The sequence below is a fragment of the Cibotium barometz genome, chromosome 8, assembly GCF_041138505.1.
Source record: "Cibotium barometz isolate CiBa-2024 chromosome 8, ASM4113850v1, whole genome shotgun sequence".
Classification (NCBI taxonomy): Eukaryota; Viridiplantae; Streptophyta; class Polypodiopsida; order Cyatheales; family Cibotiaceae; genus Cibotium; species Cibotium barometz.
The window spans coordinates 37,088,956-37,102,986 of NC_141053.1; the positions used below are offsets into that span (position 1 = coordinate 37,088,956).

The following is a 14,031-nucleotide window of genomic DNA, read 5'->3' on the forward strand; positions in this document are numbered from 1 at the left end:
CACTTCTTCTTAAGGGAAAAATAAGAGCATAATGCTAGTCACAAAGGAGCATAGTATATTTGCATCAATAGGGGATGGTCACCAAGCGAGCTTGGTGGAGGGAGATTTTTTTGGCTACCCTCTCCCTCTACTTGAACAATCTCCCTCCACCAAGCGAGCTTGGTGGAGAGAGATTTTTTTGGCTACCCTCTCTCTCTACTTGAACAATCTCTCTCTAACTATTGCTACCACTACCACTACCACCGCCCAGCCCAGCCTAGCCACCCTCTCTCTCCTTCTCCCACCCTCTTCCCTCCCCCTCTCTCTCTTCCCTCCCTTTCCCTCTCTCTAGGAGAGAGAGTGTGGTGTGGACTATATCCATCTCTATATCCTCCTCTCTCCTTCTCCCACCCTCCCTCTCTCTCTCTCTCTCTCTCTCTCTCTCATGTTCACTCTCCCACCCTCCCTCTTGTTCACTCTCCCACCCTCCTCTCACTCCTTCTCCCACCATCCCTCTCTCTCCTCTCCACCCTCATCCCTCTGTTTCTTTCCTTGTCCCACCATCGCCCACCAACCCACACCACCCTCTCTCTCCTCCTCTCAACCTCTTCCCTCCCTTTCACCCCTCTCTCTCCTTCTCTCACCCTCCCTCTCTCTCCTCTCTCTCCCTCCATTTCACTCTCCCACCCTCCCTCTCTATCCTTCTCTTACCTCCTATCCTCCTTCCCCCTCTCGCTCTCTATATCCTTCTCTCTCTTTCTCTATCCTTCTCTTACCTCTTATGCCCCTTCCCTGTCTCGCTCTCTATATCCTCTCTCTCTCTCTCTCTCTCTCTCTCTCTCTCTCTCTCTTTGTTCATTCTCTCTATCTATCTAACTATCTCTCTCTCTCTCTCTCTCTCTCTCTCTCTCTTCCCTTCTCTTTGCTAACTCTCTCTCTCTCTCTCTCTCTCTCTCTCTCTCTCTCTCTCTCTCTCTCTCTCTCTCTCTCTCTCTCTCTGCTTCTCTTAGCTCTCCTTCTCTCTCTCTGTCTCTCTGCTGTCTCTATCCTTCTCTTTGCTAATTCTTCATTCCATCTCTTTGCTCACCCTCACTCTCACTCTCTCACTCTCACTCTTACCTCCCTCTCTCTCTCTCTCTACCCTTCTCTTTGCTCTCTCTCTCTCTCTCTCTCTCTCTCTCTCTCTCTCTCTCTCTCTCTCTCTCTCACTCTTTTTTTTTCTCACTCTATCTTCCTCTCTACCCTTCTCTCTCACTCTTTCAGTCCCTTTCTTTGCTCAAGCTTATTATCCTCCCTCTCTCTCTTCCCTTGTCTTTGGCTAAATCTCACTATCTTTCTCTCTTTTTTGTATCTCCTTCTCTTTCTCTCTCTCTCTATCCTTCTCTTACATCCTCTTCTCTCTCTTCCCTTGTCTTTGGCTAAATCTCACTATCTTTCTCTCTTTTTTGTATCTCCTTCTCTTTCTCTCTCTCTATCCTTCTCTTACATCCTCTTCTCTTGGCTCACCTTCTCTCTCTCTCTCTCTCTCTCTCTCTCTCTCTCTCCCTCTCTCTCTCTCTCTCTCTCTCTCTCTACCCTTCTCTTTGCTAACTCTTCAGTCCATCTCTTTGCTCACTCTCACTCTCACCTCCCTCCCTCCCTCCCTCTCTCGTGCTCTCTCTCTCTCTCTCACACACACACACACACACACACACACACACACACACACTCTTTCAATCCTTTTTTTTTGCTCACTCTCTATATCTTTCCTCTCTACCCTTCTCTCTCACTCTTTTATTCCCCCCCTCTCTCTTCCCTTCTCTTTGCTCTCGCTCCCTCTCTCGCTTTCTCTCTCTTCCCTTCTCTTTGCTCTCGCTCCCTCTCTCGCTTTCTCTCTCACTCACTCTTTCTGTCCTTCTCTTTGTTCACTCTCTCTATATTTTTTTTTCTCATTTCTCAACAAAACTTACTTAACTCATGTTTTGCGTATAGATCCTCGAGTCTACAAATGCTTCACGACCTTATTCATCCACACAATACAGAAAATGTTGATTCTTTATTGGTTTATACGTATATAAACATCGTTGCAGAGGGGAATGATGTCTTATTGCAAAACCCCAACATGTGTTACTCTCACCCTCTTTCTCTCTTTTTTAATATGAAAAATAAGATTATGACACAATCATAAATAATTGCTATACAGAAAAGATCATGACCCAGTCACTTGAATATTCACAAATAAATATGTTTACTGCACTACAATGAAATCTTCATCAAGACACCCTCCACTACATCCTCTTCGGGATCAATACAAACAATGTTCATGCCTAATTTTTGTGCTACCATACCACAATCTCCACATCCATTATAAAGCTATACTAACACTTTCCCTTGCTTTACATGACGGCTTAATAAGCTATCCCGAAAGTCATATCCACGCTAAGATCCACCTCTGCAGAGAAAACATCTCTCTTGATTATTCCACCAAAAAATGTAAGGCCCTTATTTAGGAGCACATGAAGAGTTAACTCCATACCTCGCCATGTTGTCTCATCTGGGAGTCTGCCCCACTACATCATGTTGCAAGGATCAATGATATAATCTGGTGAGAAAGGTTGTGTATGGTTTTGGCCAACTATGCTCATGAAGGTAGCAGCGAGATGACGAGGGTATGTATCTGCACAAGAGTATGAGATGATTTTTTATAGCAAAAAGTGATGCTGAATGGAAAACTTGTTATATGCACATTATGTGTGCATATACTAGGAGGCTAACCCACATTAGGCTTGTGAGCATGGGAGCATGGGAACAAGCTCTAGTGGAGCATGGGTTAGGACTTACCTTAAGGGTTAAGGTTAGGGTCAGGCATCTAAGGGTCACACATGGGAAATGGAAAAAAACCAAAACTTACTTCCTAATACTTATTTCTCTCTGGTGGGATTCTTTTCTACATATAATAACCTTCTACTATAGCATAGTAAAATTGAGATTCTTTGTGGTGGGATTCTTTTCTACATGTAATAACCTTCTACTATAGCGTAGTAAATTGGATATTGTAGCATGTTTCACCCTTGTGTTGAGTGTTAATTCTTGCTAATGCTTCTCTTAACACATCCACACGCACATGGAATCCCCTATCTTTACCTAATTGGTAAAGTATTGGTGCTTTACACAATTCTACCTCACCAAGAGAGCTCCACATTTATAGGGAGTACCAAGCTCTTGACTATAGATATTACATGACCTTATAACACACTAAACACCCCAATTATGATTGCAAAGGTGCTCTTTTTTATATATATTGAGACCCATCCCTACCTCTTAACATCTCTCTTTTTTCTATATTGAGATCCACCCCTACCTCTTGGCATCTCTTTTTTCTATATTGAGATCCATCCCTACCTCTTAGCATCTCTTTTTTTTAATATTAAGATCCATCCCTACCTCTTCGCATCTTCTTTTTTTTGTATATTGAGACCCATCCCCACCTCTTCGTGTCTCTTTTTTTTTTTGTATATTGAGACCCGTCATACCCGTATCTACCTCTTCGCATCTTCTTTTTTTCTAAATTGAGACCCATCCCTACCTCTTTATTGAAATAAACACCAAAATATCATGGGGATGAGGGCATTAGGTTCTAAGGTTATAAATCCGTGTAATCACCTTGCAGTAAAGATCTTAAGATGCTAGTAAACGTGGAAGAATCCATGAGTTGTAGAAGGAGCGAGATTGCATTCACTGTGGACACCTCTATTGACTTTTGCACCTAGAGTAGTGGAGGCTAAAATGAAGGAGATAATCAAGGGAGAGAATCATGGAACTTTATTAGCAATTAGGCTTGATTAGCTTGACCTAATCACTCTTGTACACTCATCTAATGAGGCACTCATCTAATGGAAGTACACTCTCTCATTCTCATCATTATGCCTTGCTTAGTGCTTAATCATCTTGCTTAGTGCTAGTAGGCTTGATTAGCTTGACTTACTCACTCTTGTACACTCATCTAATGAGGCACTCTTGCTTAGTGCTAGTAGGCTTGATTAGCTTGACTTACTCACTCATCTAATGAGGTACTCATCTAATGGAAGGACACTCTCTCATTCTCATCATTATGCCTTGCTTAGTGCTAATATTATGTAATTAATCTAATGGAAGGACACTCTCTCATTCTCATCATTATGCCTTGCTTAGTGCTAATATTATGTAATTAATCTTAATCATCTTGCTTAGTGCTAATCATGAGTTTAATCAGTATTTGGAATCCAACATGATTTTCAACATGGTTCAGAGCCAAGTTCTAGTCTTCTCTCATCACCAAATAATCTCCTTAATAATATCTTTTTGACATTTATTAGTTGAGCCCTAATTAAGCTTTTGTTTCTCTTCACCTAAAAATCCACATAGCACTATTTACCAATATTTTTACATCGAAAGGAAGCTCTCTCAAGACACTTGCTATAGCTCAAAGCATTTTGTCGATTGATGTCTCCATCGCCATCAACACACGTTCAAAACATCATTTTTTTAAAGGAAACTTAGATCCTGAGTTCTATCCTTCAACATCAGCTAATTCCTCTTAGTTTGCAAGGGTTTTCAAGCATGCCCAACATGATGGTGGGCTCAATTTATTGATTGGTGACTTGTAGCAATTGGTGTAGGCCTGTGGCATTCATAGAGGGCATCTTTGGTAAAACTAAGATTAAGTTTAAGAATGATTAATCTTGTATTTATAAGCTTAAATGTCATCAATGGTTGTTGCTAATATTTGGTTTATGCTTATTTTGCAAAAGCCCCATCATTTGGCACTTTGATTTCACTCTCTAAGTTGACCCATTCTCTATAGTGCAAACAAAAAATTACCATCAATGATTAATTATTACTAATGTTAGTTTATTTAAACTATTGAGGATTCATTCATACCATTGGTGATCTGCTCAACAGTTGTCTATCATCTCACATTGTAAAAGCCCTTTGATTTGGTGCTCCAAATACCCAAAAAAATACCATCACTAATCAGTGATTAATCAATACTAATATCAATTTATTTAAACTATTGAGGACTCATTCATACCATTGGCGATCCACTCTACAGCTGTCTGCCATCTCACATTGTAAAAGCCCTTTGATTTGGTGCTCCAAATATCCACTCCAAATCAGTTTATTCTCTGTTTTATGCTTTTGGGAGTGTGTTTGGCATTCATTTATTAATCCTTTCATTTCTATATTGTCAAAGGGATTAGACACTACCACGAGACTTTTTCTCAGTGAAGACCTTCCCAAACCCTACCTAAAATCATTATGAGGCTTCTTATGCATACATTGTTGATGACAAAGGTCATCATTTTTATCATCCTAATAAACTTTGTTACTGAAGTTAACGTAATCATTGAAGTTGTAATGAAAGCTTCATCAATTGAACCAACAAAGGCTCTAATCAAGAAGATCAAGAGAGCTTCATCAACATGAAGAAGACTAAGAGCTACATCGAAAAACAAGAAGAAGAAGAGCACAAAGAAGAGGCCTCCATTGGGGCCAATTGCATCAAGGATAATTGGGCTTGCTAAGAGCCCACCTAGAAGTCTACGCTCTATTCTAAACTTGATGTAAATATAACTAGATCTCTAGAATCAACCATCATAACTTACATTATAAGCCTAACTGAGGTAAGACCTACGAGCACTAGCATGGCCATCATAATCAACATTGTAAGTTGTGGAATTGTAGCAAACATAGGAGACTGAACTTTTAAGCTTTTTATTTCAAATGGTGTTTTCAAATGGTGTGTTGGTGCCTAAGCTAGTCAATGGGTTCAAATTGTAGTCATTATAGGGGAACAAGCCACAAACCCCAAATTTCATTTAAGAATAGAAGCCTAAAAATCTAAAATAATATGTAACACTTTTTGACTTTATGATATACAAACCCTGAAATTTTAGAACTAAATATGTCATCACAAATCCACAAGGAGGACCGAAAATAAGATCTAAATGAAGAAGAATCTAGGAAGGCAAATCAAAATGTACAGAGAGAAACATAGGTATGAAAAGCCACACCCCTTCATACCTATGTTTCTCTCTATACATTTTGGTTTGTTACAACTCCTAGGATGTGAATCAAGCCACAAGCCACAAGCCACAAGCCACAAGCCACAAGCCACAATGTTCTTTTCTCAAGGGGACATCACAAATAAAATCAAAACCATGGTGGTGGGGGATGCATCAAGGAGAAGATCCCCTTGGCAAACATTTTTCACTTTCACATAGTTGATCTTACAAAGCATGCGCATGTTAACACACCCAAATAATTTCTTCACTTTCACATAGTTGCGCTTACAAAGCATACCCGTGTTACACACCCAAATATTTCTTCACTCTCCCTAAAGAAGCAAGCAATCTACCTATGAGAAATAAGAGGCTCAAAGTGACATGGAGCAAAGAAAGGATCTAGTAGTAAACCCTCCATTAAGAACAAGCTAGATCATGATGATTGTATTAAAATCAAAATCCATTCAAGGTATGACCTTGGAAGATAATTATTTTCAAGGTATAATGAAATAGAAAAAAGGAAAATTTAACCTCAATCTAAGGGTAAGACACAATTATTATCTTTCTCAAAGTTAGAATGGATCTAAAGATCCAGCAACATGCGTAAGTCAATAATTTGGAAGAATTCCTTGAAGTAGACTAGACTAGGAAAAAGATATAGAAAAAGCCTTAAAGGATCAGGAGGGAGATAGATAAACGCAACTTAGTTGGATTTAGAGCACAAGTGAAGCTGGATTCATTTAGGAAATCTAAGGCATTGGCCCAAGAACTTGGGAATGATGAAGAATATATATAAACTAGTCAAAAGAGCATCCCACCCCCACCCCCACCTGGCCCAAGAACTTGGGAATGATGAAGAATATATATAAACTAGTCAAAAGAGCATCCCACCCCCACCCCCACCCCTTCCCTTCAACTCAACTTGCTAGGAAGCTCATCAATGGACCTGAAATGGATATAAGCCCCATCCCCCTTCCCTTCAACTCAACTTGCTAGGAAGCTCAGCAATGGACATAAAAATGGATACAAGCCCCATCCTAGTGGATTGGAGATCCAAGGGGCTTAAAACCATTGTTCAAACAAGCCCAATTATGTAAAAAAGTGATTTGGAAGGGGATCGATCCTATTCGTTTTTTTCCAAAACCATTTTGAAGTTTATGTTATGTTATGTTTTTTTTTTTGGTTTTTTTATACACATCTCCTCCAAAACCCTAGATTTTATCAAAAGCCCAATTGAACCTCCTTTTCTATGTAACTTAGAGGGGGCAAAAGAAAGTGATTGGAAGGCATCCTCCTACTGGTTTTTTGCCCTTTCTTTTGAAGTTGGCTACGTTACGTGGGAAGGGTGTGACAGTGTTCACCTGTCTTACTACTTCTCTGTCCCCTCCCCCCCCTCACACCTCCTTTGAAAACTGGTTGGTTTTTCGTGCACGCGCAGACAGAAGACAGAGAGAGAGAGATTAAATGATTAGAATCTCAAGTGATTTAAGAATCGCACTCCCACATCAGGTGCATCAATCTTTTTCACACTACAAAATGCAATTACAATGTTTGCGCGAAGCTACAACAACAGCTCCGCAGCATGTTCAGAAGAAAAAGAACAGTATCACATGCAGTATCAATCAATGTGTGCTAAAAAGCTACAAGAGCTCCGCAGCAAGTTAAGAAGAACAGTACCACATGCAGTTATACTCAGTCATTGCCACATTCTATGAGGTCAATGAGTATACCCAGTCATTGCCACATTCTATGAGGACTTAGTATACTCAGTCATTGCCACATTCTATGAGAACACCTGCTTGCTCATGTACCAAACCATGGGCAAACTCGTGGTCACGCACGCAGCACTAGCACTAGCACTGTATGCATGCCGTCGTCGTAGTCTAAGTAAATGGCATTATTAGTGAAGACTCCTGAACACTGCCTAGTATACAGTCCTTTGCAGTCACATTGAAAACAGCATCCCATGTTCAAGAGATTAGGAGGCTACGGAAGCCAATGCAGGAAGCCTTTCCTTCACCTCAGCCCAGACAAATGCATACTCATCATCCGATTGCTTTAGTGCTGTCATCATCCTCATCAGGAAGGCGTTCTTGCCCTCTTCCAGTGACTTCTGAAGCAGATTCAGGTACTGATGGATCTGATGTGAGTGTAGCCCTGACAATAGAAAAGGAAACATGTGCGCGTGCATTGATTCCATGATACTCAAGCACCTGCCCACCAGAGCTGCTTGCTGTTTGCTTCCCACACCTGCAGCATTAAGCAAAGGAAGTAGTTCCATCTCTTCCTCCTGGAAATGTTCGACCATGTGAGCCTGCACATGTCAATTAGTGAAAGTTAGGATGACCCATTCTTCCATTTCCGAGTAATTACGCCTATTAAACAAAATCTCCACACACAATTAGCTACCCTTTGACTGTTGGATAGGGTAGAATCCCTACATTGTGGCACAAGTCTGGGTTTGGGAAAAGTCATCATTTGTATTCTTTTTTGTATTTGTGCTGTAGAAGACTTTTACCTGGAGAGCTCTTAGGCGGGTGGCTACAGTTTGAAGGGCCTCCCTTCTACCATGGCTTCCCTGCTCAAGTGCTACCACTGCTTTCAAATCTTCTTTGATTCCATTCATCACAGGCAAATCCCTTGCATGGCTTTGGTTGGCTGACGTTGTTAAGCCTGTGTGGGTTGTGCATAGGACATATCATGAGCATTACAAAGCTATACATGTGTGTGTGTGCGCGCGCGCGTGCACATATATATATATATATACATAAATATGTATGTATTTATATAAGCATGTACACACACACACACACACACACACACAGACATAGATACTTATGTCTTAGTACTTACATCGGTACTAACATACATGCATGCATGCACTCATAAACGCACATGTACATGCATATATCACTATACACAGCGAAGTGTCACCAAAATGCAACATTCTCTCTTAGAATCTCGACGGATAAATATCAAATCCAACTGTCATATGTCAAGGACAGATTCATGGTCAGAAAGAAAGACTTCCACAAACCTCTATCAGCCTTCTCGAGAGCAGGAAAGATCACCCTTTCTTCCATTTGAGCATGCTCCAACATAAACTCCAGCAAGTGTGCATATCCAGCTGCTAACTTCTTGAACTGCATTGCAAGGCTTCCTTTGACTGGATCAACAATTCTGGAAGGCTGCTTGGCAGCTACAATCAACTCATCCACTGTGAGAACAAGCTTTTCAAAATGGCCCAATATGCTCTGATGCTGCAGAACTGTCATGGATACCAAGGGCGGGGGTGCACACTGTGCTAGCGCATTCGATACAGATGTTTGCAACAGGTCCAGATCCATTCTGATCGGAGCATAACTGGCAAAGCTAGTCATGTGTGTGCAATAGCTGCACAAACGAGTCTGGGCGGGATTTATGTCGATACCCTGAAAGTAAGCGAGGGGGCGTGCCAAGAGAAGGAAAGGTATGAGGTACACATCTACAAGACTGAATTGGTCACCGTAGAAGTAAGGACCCTTAGAGCTGTATTTGGTCATTGTTGCGTCAAGCTTCACGAAAGCAGCATTCAGCCGTTTTAAGGTGTCCTGCTGAGACAAGAGATCTCCATTGTATAATGCTTTGATGATAAGTGGGCTGAAAGTGTCGCGGACAAATTCGACCCACTCTTGCACCCCCTTTGAATGAGCATTACCTAGGAGGCTTGGGTTGGGGAAAGTTGCCTCTATATACTCCAAAATGTCATCTGAAGAGCCAGAGATAGTGTGTTCCTCATGTTGTAGGATGGGCAATTTCCCATCAGGTAACATGTATACAAGCAACTGCTTGCTTCTCCCTTTCTCATCATCGGCACACAGCCATAAGACCTGCACTGGTATGCCTTTGAACTCGAGGGCAATCCTTATTCTGGATGTAAAGGGGCACAATTCTGTGCCATACAGGCGTAACCGGGCGCGTTTGGCCTGGGGTGATGAGTACGGCACCACTACAGAGGCTCTAGAATTGCTCTCTGGCTTGGCCAAGCATGAACCCATTGCAGAATTCTGTCTCTCGTTGATCAAAGTATGAACACTTCAGAGGTTCCACTATACCTTAAGAGCAGAGAACTGGGTGCCCCCTCCAGCTTCAACAGACAACATGCACAGCTTGAACATGCAACTCACCATCCTCTACCGTCAGATGAAATACAAATTGCTGGAATCAAAGTGACATCCGCACATTTGGAACCATCTGCTAAAGTTACAAATCTCCAGGGTGTTCTGCAACCAACAAAAAACATTTCCTAAACATCAAAGCTGAAGCAAATTACGTTTTCCAAGTACGATTAGGGGCAAAATTAAACATAATTACCTGATGGGCAGTGCCGGAAACATGGCATTTAATCAAAAGATTGAATGCAGGCAACTAGCGGGGGACACAATGAGTGCGACGGGTGAGTTAAGGGATATTCATGCAATGGGCGGTGCCATAATATGAGATTAAAGCGTGGGGAGTGCCTAAAATATGCGGGAGATACAATTAAGGGTTGGATTGCATGTAGCAGAGAGGTGCAATTAGTTAGCAAAGGGTAGAAGAAGGGGAGCACGAGGGGAAAGGCAAATAGGGCTGGGAAGCTAACTGGGGCAGCAAGCAAAGCTGGGGTAGCGTGTGGGTAGAAGAGGTGTAGAGAGAGAGAGAGAGAGAGAGAGAGAGAGAGAGAGAGAATTGACCTTACTTTGACAGTAAGCCAATTGGGGGTGGCCAAGTAGAGAGAGAAGACAGAGTAGAGAGAATGTATGGACACGCATCATCCTATCAACAGCAAAGTCTTTGCGGTGCATTAATACAGGGAAAGTGGTAGTAGCCTGTAGCAAATGGGTTCTCTCTCTAAGCTCTTCTCTGGGTCTGATTTCTCACGAAATGAGAACTCAATTAACTGTAGATTACCGGTCCTAATTGAGGATTAATTATTAACGATCTTATCAGAAATTCACTGCAAGAGAATTTTCTATGAATTGTCTTAAAGAGTTTTAAATTTTTTTTGAAGATGAAAGCAAACGAAGATGAATTGCTTGAAGCTCACCTGATTGTTGTCTGCTTTTCTCGCAGACAGGTGGAACACCTGCATGGTAAATTCTTTTGCATGCTCTAGCAGGAATTCCACTTTAAAAATACAAAGAAAGCCACCATAGCCAGCCAGGCAACAGAAACAAAATCTGGGCTTTTGCAAATGTGGAAGAAGAGAAGTGAATGAGAATGGACAGCAAGCTCAATTAAGCAGGAATTATAATGCTGAGGAACTTAATTAAGCAGGATGCTGAGCAACATAATTAAGCAGGAATTGTAATGGTAAGCAGCTCAATTTTTATTTTTTGTAAGGGATTGTAGTGGTGAGTAACTGCTGGATATATGGGAAATTGGCTTCTCAAGATCATAGACCTTAGTTAGACCTTTAATTATTTATATTAAAATTAATAATAATGTTTGTGGGTGCCTTGGATTCCACTTGGCACAAAGATTAAAAAAGTCGTAGGGAGATGTGACGGCATAAATGAGCCGTTAAGAACGGTCACACGCACACGCTGTGACCACCACAAGGGAAACGCCTTTTTTTGCAAGCAAAATAATAAAATTGAGGTTTATGCTCTGCACGTCATCCCCCCCTCCTCACTCACTACCTACCACCCATAGTGGGCCTCTTAGCTCCTCACCATGTGTCCCTCCCCCTTCTCATAAGTCATTGAAATGAAGCACACATGGAGCACACCTCATGCAGCCTTCATCATGCCCCAAGGAGTCAGGACCCCCGTTTTAAAGATCACACACCTACACAAACTACCCACCCAAGCACACTAAAAGATTGTGCATTCCCACTCGTTGGCCGGGTGCCGTGGTGTCGAGCAAAACAGCCATATGACTGCAACAGTGAGGCCACTGGTGACCTACGTGAGAACAGCCTCTAAGACTTTTAATTCGGAATCCTGTAAGAAAAAACCGAGGTCTAAAAATTTTGATTTTCTCAACCAATCAAAGTGAAGGTAAAGTAATCATGATTTAGCATACAAATTTTGGGATTACTATTGAATGTGTAATTTTCAAACCTTGAAATTAATGGAAATGCTAAATTCTAAGTGATGCTCAAAAGGAAACGAGACTTAGCATTAAATTTTTTTACAAATGGTGGGATTATAACTACAATATGTAATTTTTTACCCTTGAAAATAAGCACAATATGGATCCCAAACGTTTTTTTACATTAATTAATTAATTGAGAGGGAAGGAAGCTTAGACATGTGCATTTATACTACGAAGCAAAACCTTAGTTGGCTATACTGAGAACAAAGATTGGCTCTAGATGCTTTGAGGTGGTTACAAGAGTTGAAGCTTGCCTATAAAGTCTCAAGCTGGAGGAAAGCCTGTGAGGTTGTCTGCCTCCAAATGAGAGAGAGAGAGAGAGAGAGAGAGAGAGAGAGAGAGAGATTCTTTGAAGCGATTACAAGGGTTGAAGCTCACCTATAAAGTCTCAAGCTGGAGGAAAGCATGCAAGGTTGTCTGCCTCCGAGAGAGAGAGAGAGAGAGAGAGAGAGAGAGAGAGAGAGTTGTAATGGCGGTCAGCCAAAGAGAGAGACACAGCTTGCAAAATTAAAAAAAAATATGTGTAAAAACTTAGGTTCAGACCTTAGCTTGTGTGGGTCTACTAAAAAATTAATTAACTAATCAGGCAATTAATGAATATGTGAAACAAACCACCACGAGATGCTCGATTAAGAGCCCCGCCCCATGGAAGCAAGGTTCATATTTTACGTTTTACCCAACCCTTCAATTTGAAGGGTTTGAATGAGTCCTTTGTTGGGTTTTTTTTTCATTTGTATTTTTTGACAGTCAAATTAAAAAAATTAACTTCTTTTACATTCAAATCCCTAAAACATGACAGACATGCATCAAAAAACAATCGTGCATGGAAGGCAACTAGTATACAATAGCCACTATAAGGCTCCATTAGAGCCCTTTCTCTCTAATCATAAATAGAGGGGGGGAAACGTCGAGAAATAGATAACAAAGAGGATACCACCAAGTGAACCTGTGTTTAAATCTTGGCATTGCCCACCTTTTTTCGAGTTTTCATCCTTTTCTTGCACCTTCTACTCCTTGTCTAACCAACACAAGTTGAATGGTTTTCAACTTGTAGATGTCCACTTGTGGACCCTTGTTTGGCAGCTTCTTAATGTAAACTTAACATGTGGCATGCACAAGCTTCCAACCTAAGAATGCAAAAAAGACAATGCAAATTTTGCTTTCTTACAAAGGCATCACAAGGTTCATCCATATATAATGAGATTTGGCCTACCTTAGTGAGGTGAAGATTAACCATTGCTTTAGCTTTGTGTGAGGGAGATCGATATATATTCAAACACACACACACATACCCACGTCGCGTAGCCCTAATTGCATTGAACCTGGGTCCTCTCGCCTGAACCCAACCGTTCTACCAACTCAACTACGCGCCCGTGGGCAACCATTGATTTAGCTTTAACTATTGTGTATTTCTTTTTAGTACTTTTGAGTCAATGCTTCCAATTTAAAGGTATTCTTACTTACTTTATGCTTCAATAATAAATTAATACTTTGTTGAATTCTCCTCTAATAATAGGGACCGTCACTTTTAACTAATATAACTTTGTCAACTATGGCATCACTCCTTTGAGAGTCCAAATAAGTACCTAAAGGTACTCCAACTTATTGACCATCAACAAATATCATCAAATGGGTTAGACCTTCTAGTAGTTACTAAGTATTTCTAAGTTGCATTCTTATGACAAGTTAATGCTTTGCTAAATTCTCCCCTAATAATAGGGACCATCACTTTTAACTAGTATAAATTTGTCAACTATGGTATCACTCCTTTGAGAGTCGAGATAAGTACCTAAAGGTACTCCAATTTATTGCCCATCAATAAATAACATCAAGCAAGTCAGACCTTCTAGCTATTAAGTATTTTCAAGTTACATTCTTATGAATTTGTCATCCAAAATTTAAAAGACCCTCA

The 14,031-nt window shown here is 40.9% G+C and overlaps 1 protein-coding gene across 2 annotated transcripts; it reads right to left on the reverse strand.

Annotated features, from left to right (window-relative positions):
- Positions 1–7,486: 7,486 nt before the first annotated feature.
- On the reverse strand, positions 7,487–11,457 carry LOC147636219 (uncharacterized). 2 transcript variants are annotated; one of them, XM_086801650.1, is made up of 5 exons: positions 11,068–11,416; positions 10,356–10,889; positions 9,040–10,264; positions 8,521–8,675; positions 7,487–8,316 (listed from the first exon to the last, which is right to left on the reverse strand). In XM_086801650.1, exons 3-5 carry the CDS (start codon positions 10,037–10,039, stop codon positions 7,981–7,983), a joined length of 1,491 nt encoding a protein of 496 aa, XP_086657776.1. In that variant the 5' UTR covers positions 10,040–10,264; positions 10,356–10,889; positions 11,068–11,416; the 3' UTR covers positions 7,487–7,980. The 2 variants fall into 2 exon arrangements, with proteins under 2 accessions (XP_086657776.1, XP_086657775.1); XM_086801649.1 differs by lacking the exon at positions 10,356–10,889 and having other exon boundaries at positions 11,068–11,457.
- Positions 11,458–14,031: the final 2,574 nt, after the last annotated feature.